Consider the following 14,479-nt stretch of genomic DNA (forward strand, 5'->3'; position numbering starts at 1 on the left):
ACTACTGACATATACTACTGACATGTACTACTGACATAAACACAAACACACTCACACACCACAGGTTGAACTGCATGGACTGTTGTCTTTTTTCAGCCTTACCAACGATGTAACTATGTAACTCAAAACTATGAATGAATTTGCTAACACAAATCCATTAATTAATGTAAAAAAAAGAAATTATATAAAAAAAAAAAAAAAAACATTAAATACCTTTATGACCTTTAGGATAAATTCACACCAGCAGCTGCATTTGGAACTGCATTGGGAAGCAGCAGCTGGTGTGCAGAGGGATGGCAGCAGTGGCGCCAATTGTGGTGCATAACACCGTTCACTTTATTTTTTCAAACAAGCTTTGTTGAAATGTTACACAATGACATTTCACTAAGTTATTTTGGATGCAACGCAATACGAGGCATTAGCTTGCCTCGCATTGCACTGAGAAAAATTTGTGCATGCAGTACTTTCTTCAGTGCACAGCACTGCACAATGGTGGGGTGAACTGGCCAGATAGGATACAAAGTATTTTAAAGAGGAAGTAAACCCTGATGGGTTTACTTCCTCTTTCATTCTCTGCAAAGGTAAAGCATAATGGACTACTATGCATTGCATAGTAGACCATTATGTGTCACTTACCTGACACAGGAGCCAGCGAAGTCACCGCTGTCCCCTGTAGTCCGGCACATCCATCTTCTCGGTGGGTCTCGCGGCTCCGCCGCTGTCTTTCAGCGAAGCCGCGATGACGTCACTCCCGCGCATGCGCACGGGAGCCACCACTCATGGCATATCGCCATTGACTGCGGTGCCTGTCTTTCGACAAATATCTCCTAAACCGTGTAGGTTTAGGAGATATTTCTTGGACCTACAGGTAAGCCTTAATCTAGGCTTACCTGTAGGTCCAAGTTGGTTGTAAGGGTTTACAACCACTTTAACTTGTCTTGTGGTAGGGCAGGAGTAGCCACCCAACACAGTCCTACCATACCTGATGTAATACTGCCCTCACAAATTGTTTAAAAAAAAAATCCAAATAGCAACTTTAAAAAATGTAAGATGCATTAATACTGTGGGGTTGATTTACTAAAGGCATATACACAGTGCACTTTGCAAAGTTTCTCCAGAGTTTTGTAAATGAGAAGAAGCTTTGTCGATGTCTATCATCCACACTTGTGCAAGCAAAAATGCTGTTTTTTTTTTAATTTTCCTTGCACCTGATTGTGTATTCTTTGCAAATTGAAGCTTTACCTCATTTACTAAGCTATGGAGCAACAGCACATTGCAAAGCACACAGTATTTTTGCCTTTAGTAAATCAACCCCAATGTGCCCAGTGTTAAAACAAAATGTGATATTTTCCACCCTTTTTATCTAACATATTAGCTAATAAATAACTAGGTGATCTGATATAAACAACTGATTGCTTCTCTCAAACCTGTGCAACTACATACTCCACTGTGACTGGCATGTGCACTTTGCCTGCAACTTCATCAGGTCCACAAAAAAATGACTGGCAGATCAGGAGATGCACGAGTCAAGATTCACCCCTTTACCCCCACAGACTTCAATGTGATATGCCTATGTTTAGGTTTAGGGATGAGCTTGGTGTTCGACTCAAATGCATGTTCGACTCGAACATCGGCCGTTCGTCTGTTTGGCGAATTGAGAACTTTGTGGACCGTTCTCACCAAATTCGTTTGGTACGAATGGCCCACAATGCATTACACCATCGCAGTGCATTGCTGGCTCATGATTGGCCAAGCATGCATTGTGACCCCACATGCTTGACCAATCACAGCGCCGGCAGCGAGAAGAGCCATAATTGGCCAGAGGGCAGGATGCCTGAAGCCAATTATAGCTCAGGGGGTTTAGTACACTCCCCACACTATATAAGGCCGCCAGCGCGGCGGCCTTGTGTAGTGTTTTCCGGCGTGCAGGGAAAGAGCAAGATAGGCAGGGACAATGTTCTTTTCTCAGGCATCTGCAGGAGTTAAAGTGGGTGTTGTGTGCCTCCAGTACAGTATACACCTTTATCTACCCTTTTTTGCTGGTGTTCTCTAATACTGGCATCTACAGGAGTTAGTGGGTGTTGTGTGCCTCCAGCACAGCACAGTATACAACCGTATCTACCCTTTATTGTTGGTGTTCTCTAATACAGGCATCTGCAGGAGTTAGTGGGTGTTGTGTGCCTCCAGCACAGCACAGTATACACCCGTATCTACCCTTTATTGTTGGTGTTCTCTAATACAGGCATCTGCAGGAGTTAAAGTGGGTGTTGTGTGCCTCCAGCACAGTATACACCTGAAGATACCCCTTATTGCTGGTGTTGTCTGTTGCATATCTTGCATATTAGCCTTTAAAATTAGCATTTTGATTTCGAACGTTCGAGTCCCATAGACTTTAATAGGGTTCTAAAGTTCGTACGAATTTTTGGTCTGTTCGAAGGTTCTGGTTCGAACCGGGGGTGTTCGGCTCATCCCTATTTAGGTTCACCAAACTCTAAACAAGATAACAAGTTTACAAGATTCATCAAATCCTTAACAAACTGAACCAAGGCAGATGCTTCCATCACTAATAATTGAATTAATATGTTATTTGGTGCAAAGTCAGATATAAATCCCACAGTTGGAAAGAAATAATAATATAATTTGTTATTTGTTCTATTAAAATAAAGCAAATTAAAATGATTTTCTATATATCTTTATTATTTATTACATATATTTTCTATATAACTTTCTAACTATTTAGCTTTAATTGATACTTTCACTAGTAAACATGTAAATTTACTTATCCAGTCTAAGAAGGCTGTTAATCATTCAGGTGGAAGAGCAGTATAAGGTCAATGCAGTCTTGCATGTTTAATAAAGATATCTATAGGCATAGAGCCAATTAGATGTCTGAAAGGAAGATATTTTCCCATGCAGCAGCACAATGCGGCAGGTTTTACACAACATATAGATGACTTATAGGTCTTGTGGCTGATGTCTGCTTCATTGGCTTTTCAATGCAAACTAGTGTAATTACATTAAAGGTGACAATAGCCCAAAGCCAGGTATTGAAGAAAATGGACATGTTAGGAAAAGACCAAATATAGTTAGATTTGTTTTACAGAAACACCTGTCCATGCTCTCATCTGCTCACATAGAATATATCTATAGAAATAGAAAATGTAGGTCTTTGGTACAGCTTTTGCTTATAATCAAAGTTCCCATGATTCTACTCAACATGTTTTCCCTGTTGCCACATTCAAGATGTTTGTATCATGCAATCATAAAAAAATAATACACAAAATAAAGCAAATCCGGAAATATATATATATATATATATATATATATATATATATATATATATATATATATATATATATATATATATATATATATATATATATAAAAGTTTCAATTATGTATAACTGCATTCTGAGTCTGTATTTATAGTATGGTGCTGTATCCCAGATGACAGTTGAAATCAGAGTTGCATTGCCAGAGTCTGCCCACTGCCAGTAATAAGCAATAGCAATAGCTGCCCAAACAGGCTAACTGGGAATAGAGATCTCATAGTGGACAAAATCCAGTGTGATGATCGTCGCTAACCACCCAGTGAGAGCTCCAAGCTGTGAGATCGTGCTACCACTGACTGGCTCCCAGTCTCAGCTATGACATGATAATCACATGGTTTTGTTTTGTTTATGAAAAAAAACTGTCACTAACTCTTACAGAAAGCAGCACTGTGTTTAATGTTCTGTTTTGGTGTTTTTCTTGTCTTATGAAATAAATAAAAGATAAAAAAAAAAGAAATAATATTAATAATACATTTTTTTAAACTTTTAAAACTTTTTTTTGTCCAATTGTCAGCCTTTATATAAAAAAGTTATAAAAAGTTAACCCTCTCATACTGAAGCATATACATTTTTTTCTTGGCTTCTAGGGCTTAATGACCTCTAGTCATTAAGGTTTACTTTAGCAGGTTATCTAATTCCCATATATGCTTTTCAACTGCATGTTTAACAGTTTGGGTGTTTTTTTTTTTAGTTTCTTGAGTCAATTTGAATATATTAAAGTGCTACTAAACCCAGTAATATAAAAATAGTTAATCTGCTTTTTTATGACACGGCACTGTGTCACTTTAACTGACAATTGCGCAGTTCTGCGACGTTGTACGCAAACAAAATGTATGTCCCTTTTTCCCCACAAATAGAGCTTTCCTTTGATCACCTGCGTTTTTTTCTTTTTTGCGCTATAAACAAAAAAAGAGCGACGATTTTGAAAAAAAAAAACACAATATTTTGTACTTTTTGCTATAATAAATATCCCCCCAAAATTTTTTATCAATTTAGGCCGATATGTATTCTACATATTTTTGGTAAATAAGTGTACCGTATATTAGTTATAGCGTCTACAAAGTAGGGGATAGATTTATGGCATTTTTATTATTATTCTTTTTTTTACTAGTAATAGCGGTGATATGCGATTTTTATTGGTACTGCAACATTGTGACGGACACATAGGACACTTTTGACACTTTTTTGAGACCAGTGACATTTATACAGCAATCAGAGCTAAAAATAGCAACTGATTACTGTATAAATGTCACTTGCAGGGAAGGGGTTAACACTAGGGGGGCGGTCAAGGTGTTAAATGTGTTCCCTAGATGTGTTTTAACTGTGTTCCCTGATGTGTTTTTAAATGTGGCTGACTAGAGGGGAGAGATCATTGTTACTTGGTAGGAACACATGATCTCTTTCCTCTCCCCTGAAAGAACTGAGATTTGTGTGTTTACACAAACAGATCCCGGTTCTCGCTCTGTCACGAGCAATTGTGGGTGCCGGTGATCATCGCACCCGCCAGGTACATGTGCTGGCTCCGGGGACACGCTGCAGGCATGTGCCTGCTACAGCATCTTAAAGCTACGATGGCTCGGGCAGGGGAGCCATCCTGCCACAGTATAACTGCGGCGGCTGGTCAAGAAGGGGTTAAAATAGTGCCACTATATATCTTTTAGGATGATCTGTTAGAACGGTTACATGATAAATTGCAGAGTTTCTCCAGTGCTGAGAGTTCAGGAAGGAGGAGATTTCCACTTCAGCTTGTATACATGCCCACATGTGTGATGTAAATATCATGTGACCTTGCTATCTCTGAGAACAAGTAACTGTTCTCCCCAGCAAAAAAAAGACACAACTGAGCATGTGCAGGTTGGCTACTCTGCCTGTGTTAGCTGGCCTTCCCCAGATAGACAGTACGGGAGTAGAAAGTGTCCTGGAGTCAGCGGGAGCAAACAGTTCACTTTTAGCATTAGGGGAGGTAGGAGGAATAGTGCCCCATCATTGGTGCCAATAGGAGAGATAGTACCCTCTTGTTGATGTCAGTGATAGGAATTATGCCCCATTGTTGGTTTCAGTGGGAGGAATAGTGTTTTGCATCAATGGAAAAAAAAAGTGGCCCAACGGCCGAGTAATGGCAAGCAAAAGGCCTCCCAGACTGGCCCCCCGGACTGCAGTTTGGAGACCACTGGTCCATAGGTAGCACGGTACTCTATCCGCTTGCTGACCAGCTGCTGCAGTTATACTGCGGCAGGTTGGCATGGCTGCGCAAATCACTGTAGGTATACGTTGACTCTTTAAGATGCTATAGCAGGCATGCACAAGCCCCGCAGCATGTCTGTGGAGCTGATGCACGTGCCCGGCGGGCACAATGGCTGCCGGGCACCCGCGATCGCTCCTGACAGAATGAGTAAACACACAAATCCCAGTTCTGTCAGGGGAGTAGAGACAGATCGTGTGTTCCTACTAAGTAGGAACAACGATATGTCTCCTCCCCCAGGCAGTCACATCCCCCACAGTTAGAAACACACCTAGGGAACACAGTTAACCCCTTGATCGCCCCTAGTGTTAACATCTTCCCTGCCAGTGACATTTATACAGTAATCAGTGGCTATTTTTATCTCGATAAAAATTGCAGATTGTGGCCATTACTAGTAAAAAAAAAAAAAAATAATAAAAATGACATAATTCTATCCCCTATTTTGAAGACGCTATAACTTGCGCAAACCAATCAATATACACTTATTGCGTTTTTTTTACCAAAAATATGTAGAAGAATACATATCAGCCTAAACTGATGAAGAAATTGTTTCTTTTGCATTTTTTGGGGGATATTTATTATAGCAAAATGTACAAAATATATGTATATATGTTTTTTTCAAAATTGTCGCTCTTTTTTAGTTTATAGCGCAAAAAAATAAAAACTGTAGAGGTGATCAAATACCACCAAAAGAAAGCACTATTAGTGGGAAAAAAAGGACATATATTTTGCTTGGGTACAACGTTGCATGACTGCGTAATTGTCAGTTAAAGCGGCACTGTGCCGTATCACAAAAAATGGCCTGGTCAGGAAGGGGGCAAATCCTTCCGGGGCTGAGATGGTTATGTTGGGTTCAGAGTTCTAGACAGTTGTCAACTGTCTAGAAACTAATTAAAAAACTATGAAAAATGGTAGCTACATAATTCATGTCTGCAAAGTTTTGAAAGCAAGAATTATTGTTTTTTAGTTTGTTTTTGACTTGAACATCGGCCAGTTAAAGGGTTCTTTAATGTGATGTAGACTTGAATATTTAATTGGTTGTCCACTCTATACTCAGTACTCTATAATGTGATCTCAGCATACTCAAGTAATTCATATTTTTTCACATTATGGGGCTAATCTGCTAAAGAAGCAGAGAATGTTAATTTAGCAAGGTAAATATTCTAAACTTAACTCTGTAAATAAAGTAAAATTGTTCTCACTGTGAATGTTCTTGAAATAAAATAAAACTGCATTGAACTTAACTGAGTGACTGAATTGAACTCAACCAAGGTAAGTGAACTTCTTATTTTTGTTTATTCAAGGCCATGTTCACACAGCAGTGATAAATGATTTAATAAATAACTGTCTTTTCAAAAGTTTTCAATTGCTTACACACAAAAGTGTATGTGAGTACAATACCATAACAGGAAAGGTACACTTGTACAGAATATCTAGGAATGAGATAATACCAAGGATGCCATGATGAATGATTAATACTCTGAATGGTCTAAGGTTATTAGTGGTGTACCTCAAGGTTCAGTGTTGGGACCCTTACTTCTTAACCTATTTATAAATTATATAGACTTTGGGATAAAAAGTACCATTTCAGCATTTGCAGATGACACCAAGCTATGTATGCAACCCATTTATTTTGAAGGCACCAACTTATAAAATGCAGTGAACTGCAACACCCAAAGAATTAGCATCTGAGCTACTATAGCAATGGTGCTTTTTAATGCTCTGTAGCTATGTATTGGGTGCAGTTGACAATGAATGGCTAATTGGCTATGAACCATAATGTATAATATATATAGTGCGTTTATACAACACGTATTAGAATATATGTGTTGTAGTTTAAAGGGGCCCTAATGGGTTTTTTTTATTTGTTTTTAACATTTACTTTTTAAGCTGTTGGTTTTAATGTGCCTATACAGTATGTTTTTTTTTAAATCTATATACAGTTTATGCTTTTTGGATAAACATTTAATACATGAAAAGGGCTACTAGAGCACTATGGGCTATGTAATCTAACAGCACAGAAAGCATTTTTTTCCAGCTCCTTCTGCTGATAGGAATCTGGCACTCAGCTGGCAGATATGCAGAGATGACTAAGACCCCATTCACACCTGAGCGTTTTGTAGCTTGAAGCCTAAAGCTACAAAACGCTAGAGGGGAAAAATTCTATTATTCTCAATGGAGATGGTTCTCCACTACATGTCGCCTGAAGCCAAACGCCTGAAGCTCAAACAAGTTCCGGACCCTTTTTTGTCGCTCGAATTGAGCAGATTTGGGCGTTTTTCTTCTTTTAACATTGGTGACCTTTTGCCCTGCACAAAATCGCGGTAAAAAACGCAGTAAAAAACGCAGCGATTCACGGTAAAAAACGCCGCAAAAAATGCCGCAAAAAACGCTTGAAAACGCTACGCTCAGGTGTGAATGCAGCCTTAAGGGAGGACTGGGCTCTGGGCAAAGTGGCAGCTTTAGTCATCTCATCTCTTCAAGTGACATTAACAAGGTTTGCAATAGGCACAGGTAAGCTGCAATATTTGCATTGTATGGCCTGACCATAAGCCTCAACATGGCATGCCCCATCAGACACAAAGTTCCCACAAATGCACGCCTCATTGTAAAGTGATAGGCAGATGTACCCAGCTACACTACCCCTCTGCTTTACTGCAGGGACATGAAGTTTATAGCTGAGAACCCTGAACATCCACTAAGCCAGTGTTTCTGAACCTTTTTGCAGTTAAGGCACCCTTTAAAATTATGGACAATCTTGAGGTACGCCATTCTAAAATGTAAAAAACGAAGATAAAAGTTTTACATAAAGCAGCAACATCCATGTAGGACACCCAAAGTTAAAGATGGTTTATACTCCAAACCAAATACATCTTTGCACACTGGTACTGACTAGTATTCCAACGTTTCTCTTTTCCTTCATCTTCTCACCCGCACACAGCTAATGTGATCCCAGTGCTGACAGAGAGGGCAAACAAGGATACGGCGCCTGATTTCCTCCTTATCGACTGATGACATCATTGATTGTTAGTATGCCAGTGGCTGAGAGATTGTAAGGTGTACAATGAAAACCTGTGGCTTTGTGTAAATAAAAGGCAGGCTTATATCACCTGCTGGCTTGTATACAATTTTGTGGTAGTTTTTATCCACTTGCCCACTGGGCACTTAAACCCCCTTCCTAACCAGGCCAATTTTCAGCTTTCAGTGCTCTCACACTTTGAATGACAATTACTCAGTCATGCAACACTGTATCCACATTTTTGTCATTTTTTTCACACAAATAGAGTTTTCTTTTTAGTAATAGTTACTCACCACTGGGTTTTTGTGCTATAAATAAAAAAAAATTCTTTGTTTCTGTCATAAAATTTTGCAAATTAGTAATTTTTCATCATAATTATGGCCAACATTTATACTGCTACATTACTTTGGTAAAAACAACCCAAACCAGTGTATATTATTTGGTCTTTTGTGAAAGTTATAGAGTCCACAATTTATGGTGCCAATCATTGAACATTGATCACACCTGATGTACTGATGGTCTAGCTAATTTCTTGAGACATTAGCAAGCCAGGAAAGTACAAACATGTTGTTGGATATCCATGTTGTGTCCGCAGGTGGCTGTTAAGACCGATAAGGACATGAAATGACCTGCCACATACCGGGCAGACATGTGTGGGCACCACTATTTCAGCATTTACAGCTCTGACTTTACAGAGTTCTTGGTTGTCCTTCTGGACTCAGAAGTCTGACAGCCTTGGTGTATCAGCGTGCGCCATGTCGATCAGTCTTGTGCTGGGGTTTTAAAGGAGGTAGTGTCGATATCCAGTGACTTGAGAGAGGCTTTCAGTGTGTCTTTGTATCGCTTCTTTTGTCCCCCGCGTGATCGCTTTCCTTGAGACAGCTCGCCATAGAGGAGCTGTTTGGGGATGCGGTGGTCTGGCATCCTTGCAACATGGCCTGCCCAGCATGTCTGGGCTTTCATCAGCAGGGTTTGAACTGATGGCAGGCCTGCTCTGGAAAGGACTTCTGTGTCTGGCACCTTGTCCTGCCACCGTATCCTCAGAAGTCTGCGTAGGCATGTCACATGGAAGTGGTTCAGTTGTCTAGCTTGCCTCCTGTCCAAGTCTCACTGGCATACATCAGGGTAGTTAGCACTACTGCACGGTAGACTTTAAGCTTTGTAGCAAGGCTTATTCCACAGCGGGCCCACGCATTGGTCTGCAGTCTGCCAAATGCAGAGCTTGCCTTAGTGACTCTGCAGTTGACCTCAATGTCAATCATCACTGCGTGGGAGAGAGTGCTGCCAAGGTATGTCAATCGATCCACCGCTTGCAGCTTTTTTCCCTTCAATGTGATGGTGGGCTCTTGGTGTTCAACTTTTAGAGATGGCTGGTGCATCATTTTGGTTTTCTTTGTGTTGATGAAGAGGCCAAAAATGTTACTGTGAATTTGTCCATACTGGCTTGAATTTCCTGCTCTGACCCAGCATTCAGGGCACAGTCGTCAGCAATAAGGAACTTTCGCAGCACAATCTCCTTTATCTTGGTGACAGTCTGGAGTCTTCACATGTTGAACAGTTTCCCATCAGTTATGTATCTCAGGCTGACTCCCAGGAACTGTTCTGAAAGGCGTCTGGCAACATTGCCGAAAACATTATGCTGAACAGGGTCAGTGCTAGCACGCACCATTGGTTGACGGCATTTGTGACAGAAAAGGCCTCTGAAGCTTCTCCTTCATCCAGAACATGAGCCGTCATGCCATTGTGGAACTGTTGTACCATCAGGAAGAATCTGTCAGGGCACCCAAACTTCGACATGATGCACTACAGACCTTCATGACTGACAGTGTCAAAATCTTTTGTAAGATCCACGAAGATGGTGTACAGTTCACAACACTTCTGGAGCTGACGGGCTGTGAAAATCATATCCACTGTGCTACGCTTTTTGTGAGACACAGTGTCCCCCAAATGAACCCTTTTTGGAAAGTATATTCCAAGGTATTTTGTAAGAGGCATGGTGAGTTTTTTCCCACAATTCTTTGAAAAATTAAGATTTTTTTATTTGTATTTTTATTTTTTTCACAAAATTGTCATATTAACAGGCTATTTCTCTCACCTATCACACCTTTGAAGGCCCTGGAGCACCAATGGAAACTCCCACAAAATGACCCCAATTTTGGAAAGAAAAAACCCCAACGTATAATCTAGGAGGCATATTGAGTCTTTTGAACATGTCATTTTTTTCCACGTTTTAAGAAAATGTGGAAAGAAAATGAAAAGGCATTTTCTACGCACTGACGGGCACTGATGAGGATCCGCTGATGAACACTTACTGTAGTACTGTATTGGCACTAATGGGCACTGACGTGGCACTGATATGGCACGGTACAGCATAGATGTGGCATTGATGTAGCACAGATGTGGCACTGATGGGGCACAGATGTGCACTGATGGGGCACTGTAGAGCACTGCTGTGGCACTGATGGGGCACTGATGTGGCACATGTGTGCTCATTGTACGCCCTCCCAGAATTAGCCGGCTGTGCTGTAGCTGTTATTCGGCTATTGCACTTTGGCAAGTGGTTAAGAATTTTTCCAAGGCACCCCTGTAGAAATCTAAAGGCACCCTGGTTAAAAAAAGGCTGCACCCAAGGCTCCTACCCAGATTAACTTGTAGATGATCTATCTCTGCCAATAAGAGACGAGTCACTGCTCTGATAACTCATACCAGTTTGTGTGAATAGTTTGCTTTTTTCAACAGAGCTGAAAAGTAATCATGCAAATGATGAAAAAAGAACAGTAATTGCTCCACCTGCTGGTTGGAGAGAAAACTGCACAACATTAATAAGCACATTTTCAGAATTAACTGACTTTCTAAGTCCTAATAATAACACACAAAAAATGTTTTATTTACATATTCAGTATGAATTCCAGCAATAGGGATACCTGTAATTGTAACAATGGCTTTCCACAATTCCATAAAATGATCCCTAATGTCCTAAACAAAACTAGATTGTCACATTTTCCCTAAAATTATCTCTACTATTAGACAATCTATAAACATTTATGGCCAGCTGAAGTTATGACCTTTGTACTTCTGTATTTATAGTTTAGGATTAACAACAGCCGGATAGCCACATGTTGCATCTGACCAGGTAATTCTGAATCTCAGTGCTGACCTTTCTTGCACTTTATATGTGGGGCTTGAATATGTTGATGAAATCACTTTGCTAGGAAGATGTTTTGTTTGTTACTGAAACTCAAACCTGCAATTTCGAAGAACAGCTGATGTTTGTGTCACTTGATGCACTAATATTCATCAATGCAGCCAGTGACCTCAGGTAATGTATGAATAGAGATGAAGATGAGTATTTTCAAGAAGCACAGGTGATAATTATTCGCTATGTGTCTCTTGACCAATAAATGACCTTTTCTGGCTTATGTGCTGATCTGATTGTGCTGTTTTTTTTTCATCATTGACTTTCTTTCTAAAAATTTTATTTTTCTATCCAGTATCTTCAGTTAAATTCCACAAAGCTAGACTGGGATTATCAGGACTGTACCCAGAACACTCATTATAACAGAACCCAGACCAGTATAAATAAAACAGAGATTTTTGTGATTTATAAAAGTCACCACCAAATGTGAGACTGTCCACAAATTATAGGAGCAGTCCTGGTCTTGTAATATTGTTAGACTGCTTCTGTTTCTAAATGAAGAAAAACCCTTTGCCGTGAGTGCTTTTTATTGGTCAAGAACAATATGTGCTAGTTTATTTAGTCAAGAATATTAAACCTCGAAGAACCCTTTACTTTTTGGGCAAAACACACTCCTAATTTAAAAACGTCCCTTATTAATAGAAAATCCAGCATAAAGTATAGGCATTTCCAAAACTATTCACTTATATGTGTTTATTTTTTATCAGTAAAATACGTTTTTTTAAAATAGCATATATTAAATATTTAAATCATGGCCTACAAATTCAATGATAAAAAAAAGTATAAACTCCAACATGATTAAGTAAATAATTTAATATATTATACTGCAGTGTTTTTAATAAACTTTTTTTATTTTAAGTGATATGTTGTGGGTTCTAAAAATGATCTTAGTCTACCTGAACTCCCTTGTTTCCACATTCATTCTAAAAGTGGAAGGCGGAAAAAAAAATTGTGACATCTACTAACACGATCAAGTAATTTTATCTTACCAATTACATTTTGATTACTTAACCAAAATAGTTACCCGTTTTGCTTTTTTTGGATACATTTGACTTTGTAGTTAGATTGTGGTATATATTGTTCTTTACATTTACTTTTAGCAAGGAAAATAATCAACGCACAGCAATAAGCATTTAAACACACAATATACATACAATACATACAATAAAAAAAAATCTTTAGAAACAGAAATTGAATCCATTTAATTCTAAAGGTACTAAGTTTATTTCTCTCTTATTGCGTGTCCCCAAACGTGCATAGGGCTTAACCAAATTCTGCCATTTCAGTTCTCTAGCTGGGTGTAAGTTTCTGCAATTGCATCATAGATGATTATAAAACGACATCATTTTGTCAGGAATTTAAAAATTCCCGCTTCTGCTAAAACTGCATATTTCCTGCAAATTTCCTTTTTTACAAAGAGATCTTTAAAAAAAATAAAAAAAAAATAAACAAATGGCCTACACACAAAATATTTTTTTATTTGCTTAATACTTTACTTAGTACTTAAACTCTATCTACTGGTCACCTCTGAGTTCTTGCACTGGATCTTTATTGTTTATAACATTAATCTCTAGAATTGGCTAGCATGAGACTATATAGCTACCTGATACCGATATTGTAAACTTACTGCTGCAAAAATGATTCTGGAACAATTATCATAGCAATCTTCTTACGTTTTATAATGAACAAAAACATGTACCTGAAAAGTATAGCCTAAATCGTTCCCTTAATCCAAATTCCATTGTGCAGATCTTCATGTTTGGAAAACATTTCTTCAGGTAACACTTTAGCAAACTGAAGAGATTATGGCCAGATTATTACTACGTCCTTTGACCGCAAACAGCTGGATTTATTATGATTATAGTTGCTTTCACAGAGGCAGCAAACTTTATGTAGGTTATCAATAAATTTATGAAATGAATACTGAATGTTTATGAGGATAACTGATTTATATTACTTAGTACGTGCACCTGGCGTGTCATATGCATGTCATACATTTTAAACTTCATAACAAAATAAACCTTATATATTGTAACAATGCTTATTGGCAAAATATGAATGTGAATATGGTTTGTAAAGAAATGAAACATTTAAAATAAGCTGTTAAACTCTGCAGAGTATAAAAAAAATCTTAAAATGGCAAATAACATGCAAACGCCATACATATCTTTTGTACTATAATTATGTAAAAGAAATATAGAAAGTAAAATGGAGTTTAAGTTTCCCCCTTCGTTTTAAACTGATATACAGATTGTATGTTGATAATAATTGTATAGTAGGTTGAATAGGTTAAGTGGGCAGAATTAAAGAATATGTTACCCCAGCATTTCATGTTCTTGATATGTGTCTGCTGTACCACATGAAGCTCTGAAGCAGCTGGCTGAAACCAGCGAAACCGGACAGGTATATGCCTTTGTCCACCTCTCCATATTGACCCAAATGACACTTTATGAGATGGAAATACCCTGCAATGGATGTCTCATCTACTGGCCATAGGAGATCCACAGATGACAGGATCCGATATGTATACCAATATCTTTCTCAATTGTGGGACTTTCGAATATATATATAGGATATATATATAGGGTCAAGGAGCATGTGCAAAATATCATTAATGGTTTCCCTAAGCACAGTGTTTCTAGACACTTTGATTTAGTCCACAATAGGGACCCATCTCACCTACAGTTTTG

At 38.7% G+C, this 14,479-nt stretch overlaps 1 protein-coding gene across 1 annotated transcript in view; it reads right to left on the reverse strand.

The window, feature by feature from the left end:
- Positions 1–13,604, reverse strand: part of POU1F1 (POU class 1 homeobox 1) — a 60,604-nt gene extending 47,000 nt beyond the window's left edge. Inside the window, exon 1 of the mRNA XM_077480115.1 lies at positions 13,489–13,604. Coding sequence (XP_077336241.1) covers positions 13,489–13,546 — 58 coding nt within the window. The 5' untranslated portion in view covers positions 13,547–13,604. The remainder of the gene's footprint in view (positions 1–13,488) is intronic.
- Positions 13,605–14,479: the final 875 nt, after the last annotated feature.

The sequence above is a fragment of the Lithobates pipiens genome, unplaced genomic scaffold (genome assembly GCF_037356315.1).
Source record: "Lithobates pipiens isolate NorthernLeopardFrog02 unplaced genomic scaffold, aLitPip1_a1.2 Scaffold_16, whole genome shotgun sequence".
Lineage (NCBI taxonomy): Eukaryota > Metazoa > Chordata > Amphibia > Anura > Ranidae > Lithobates > Lithobates pipiens.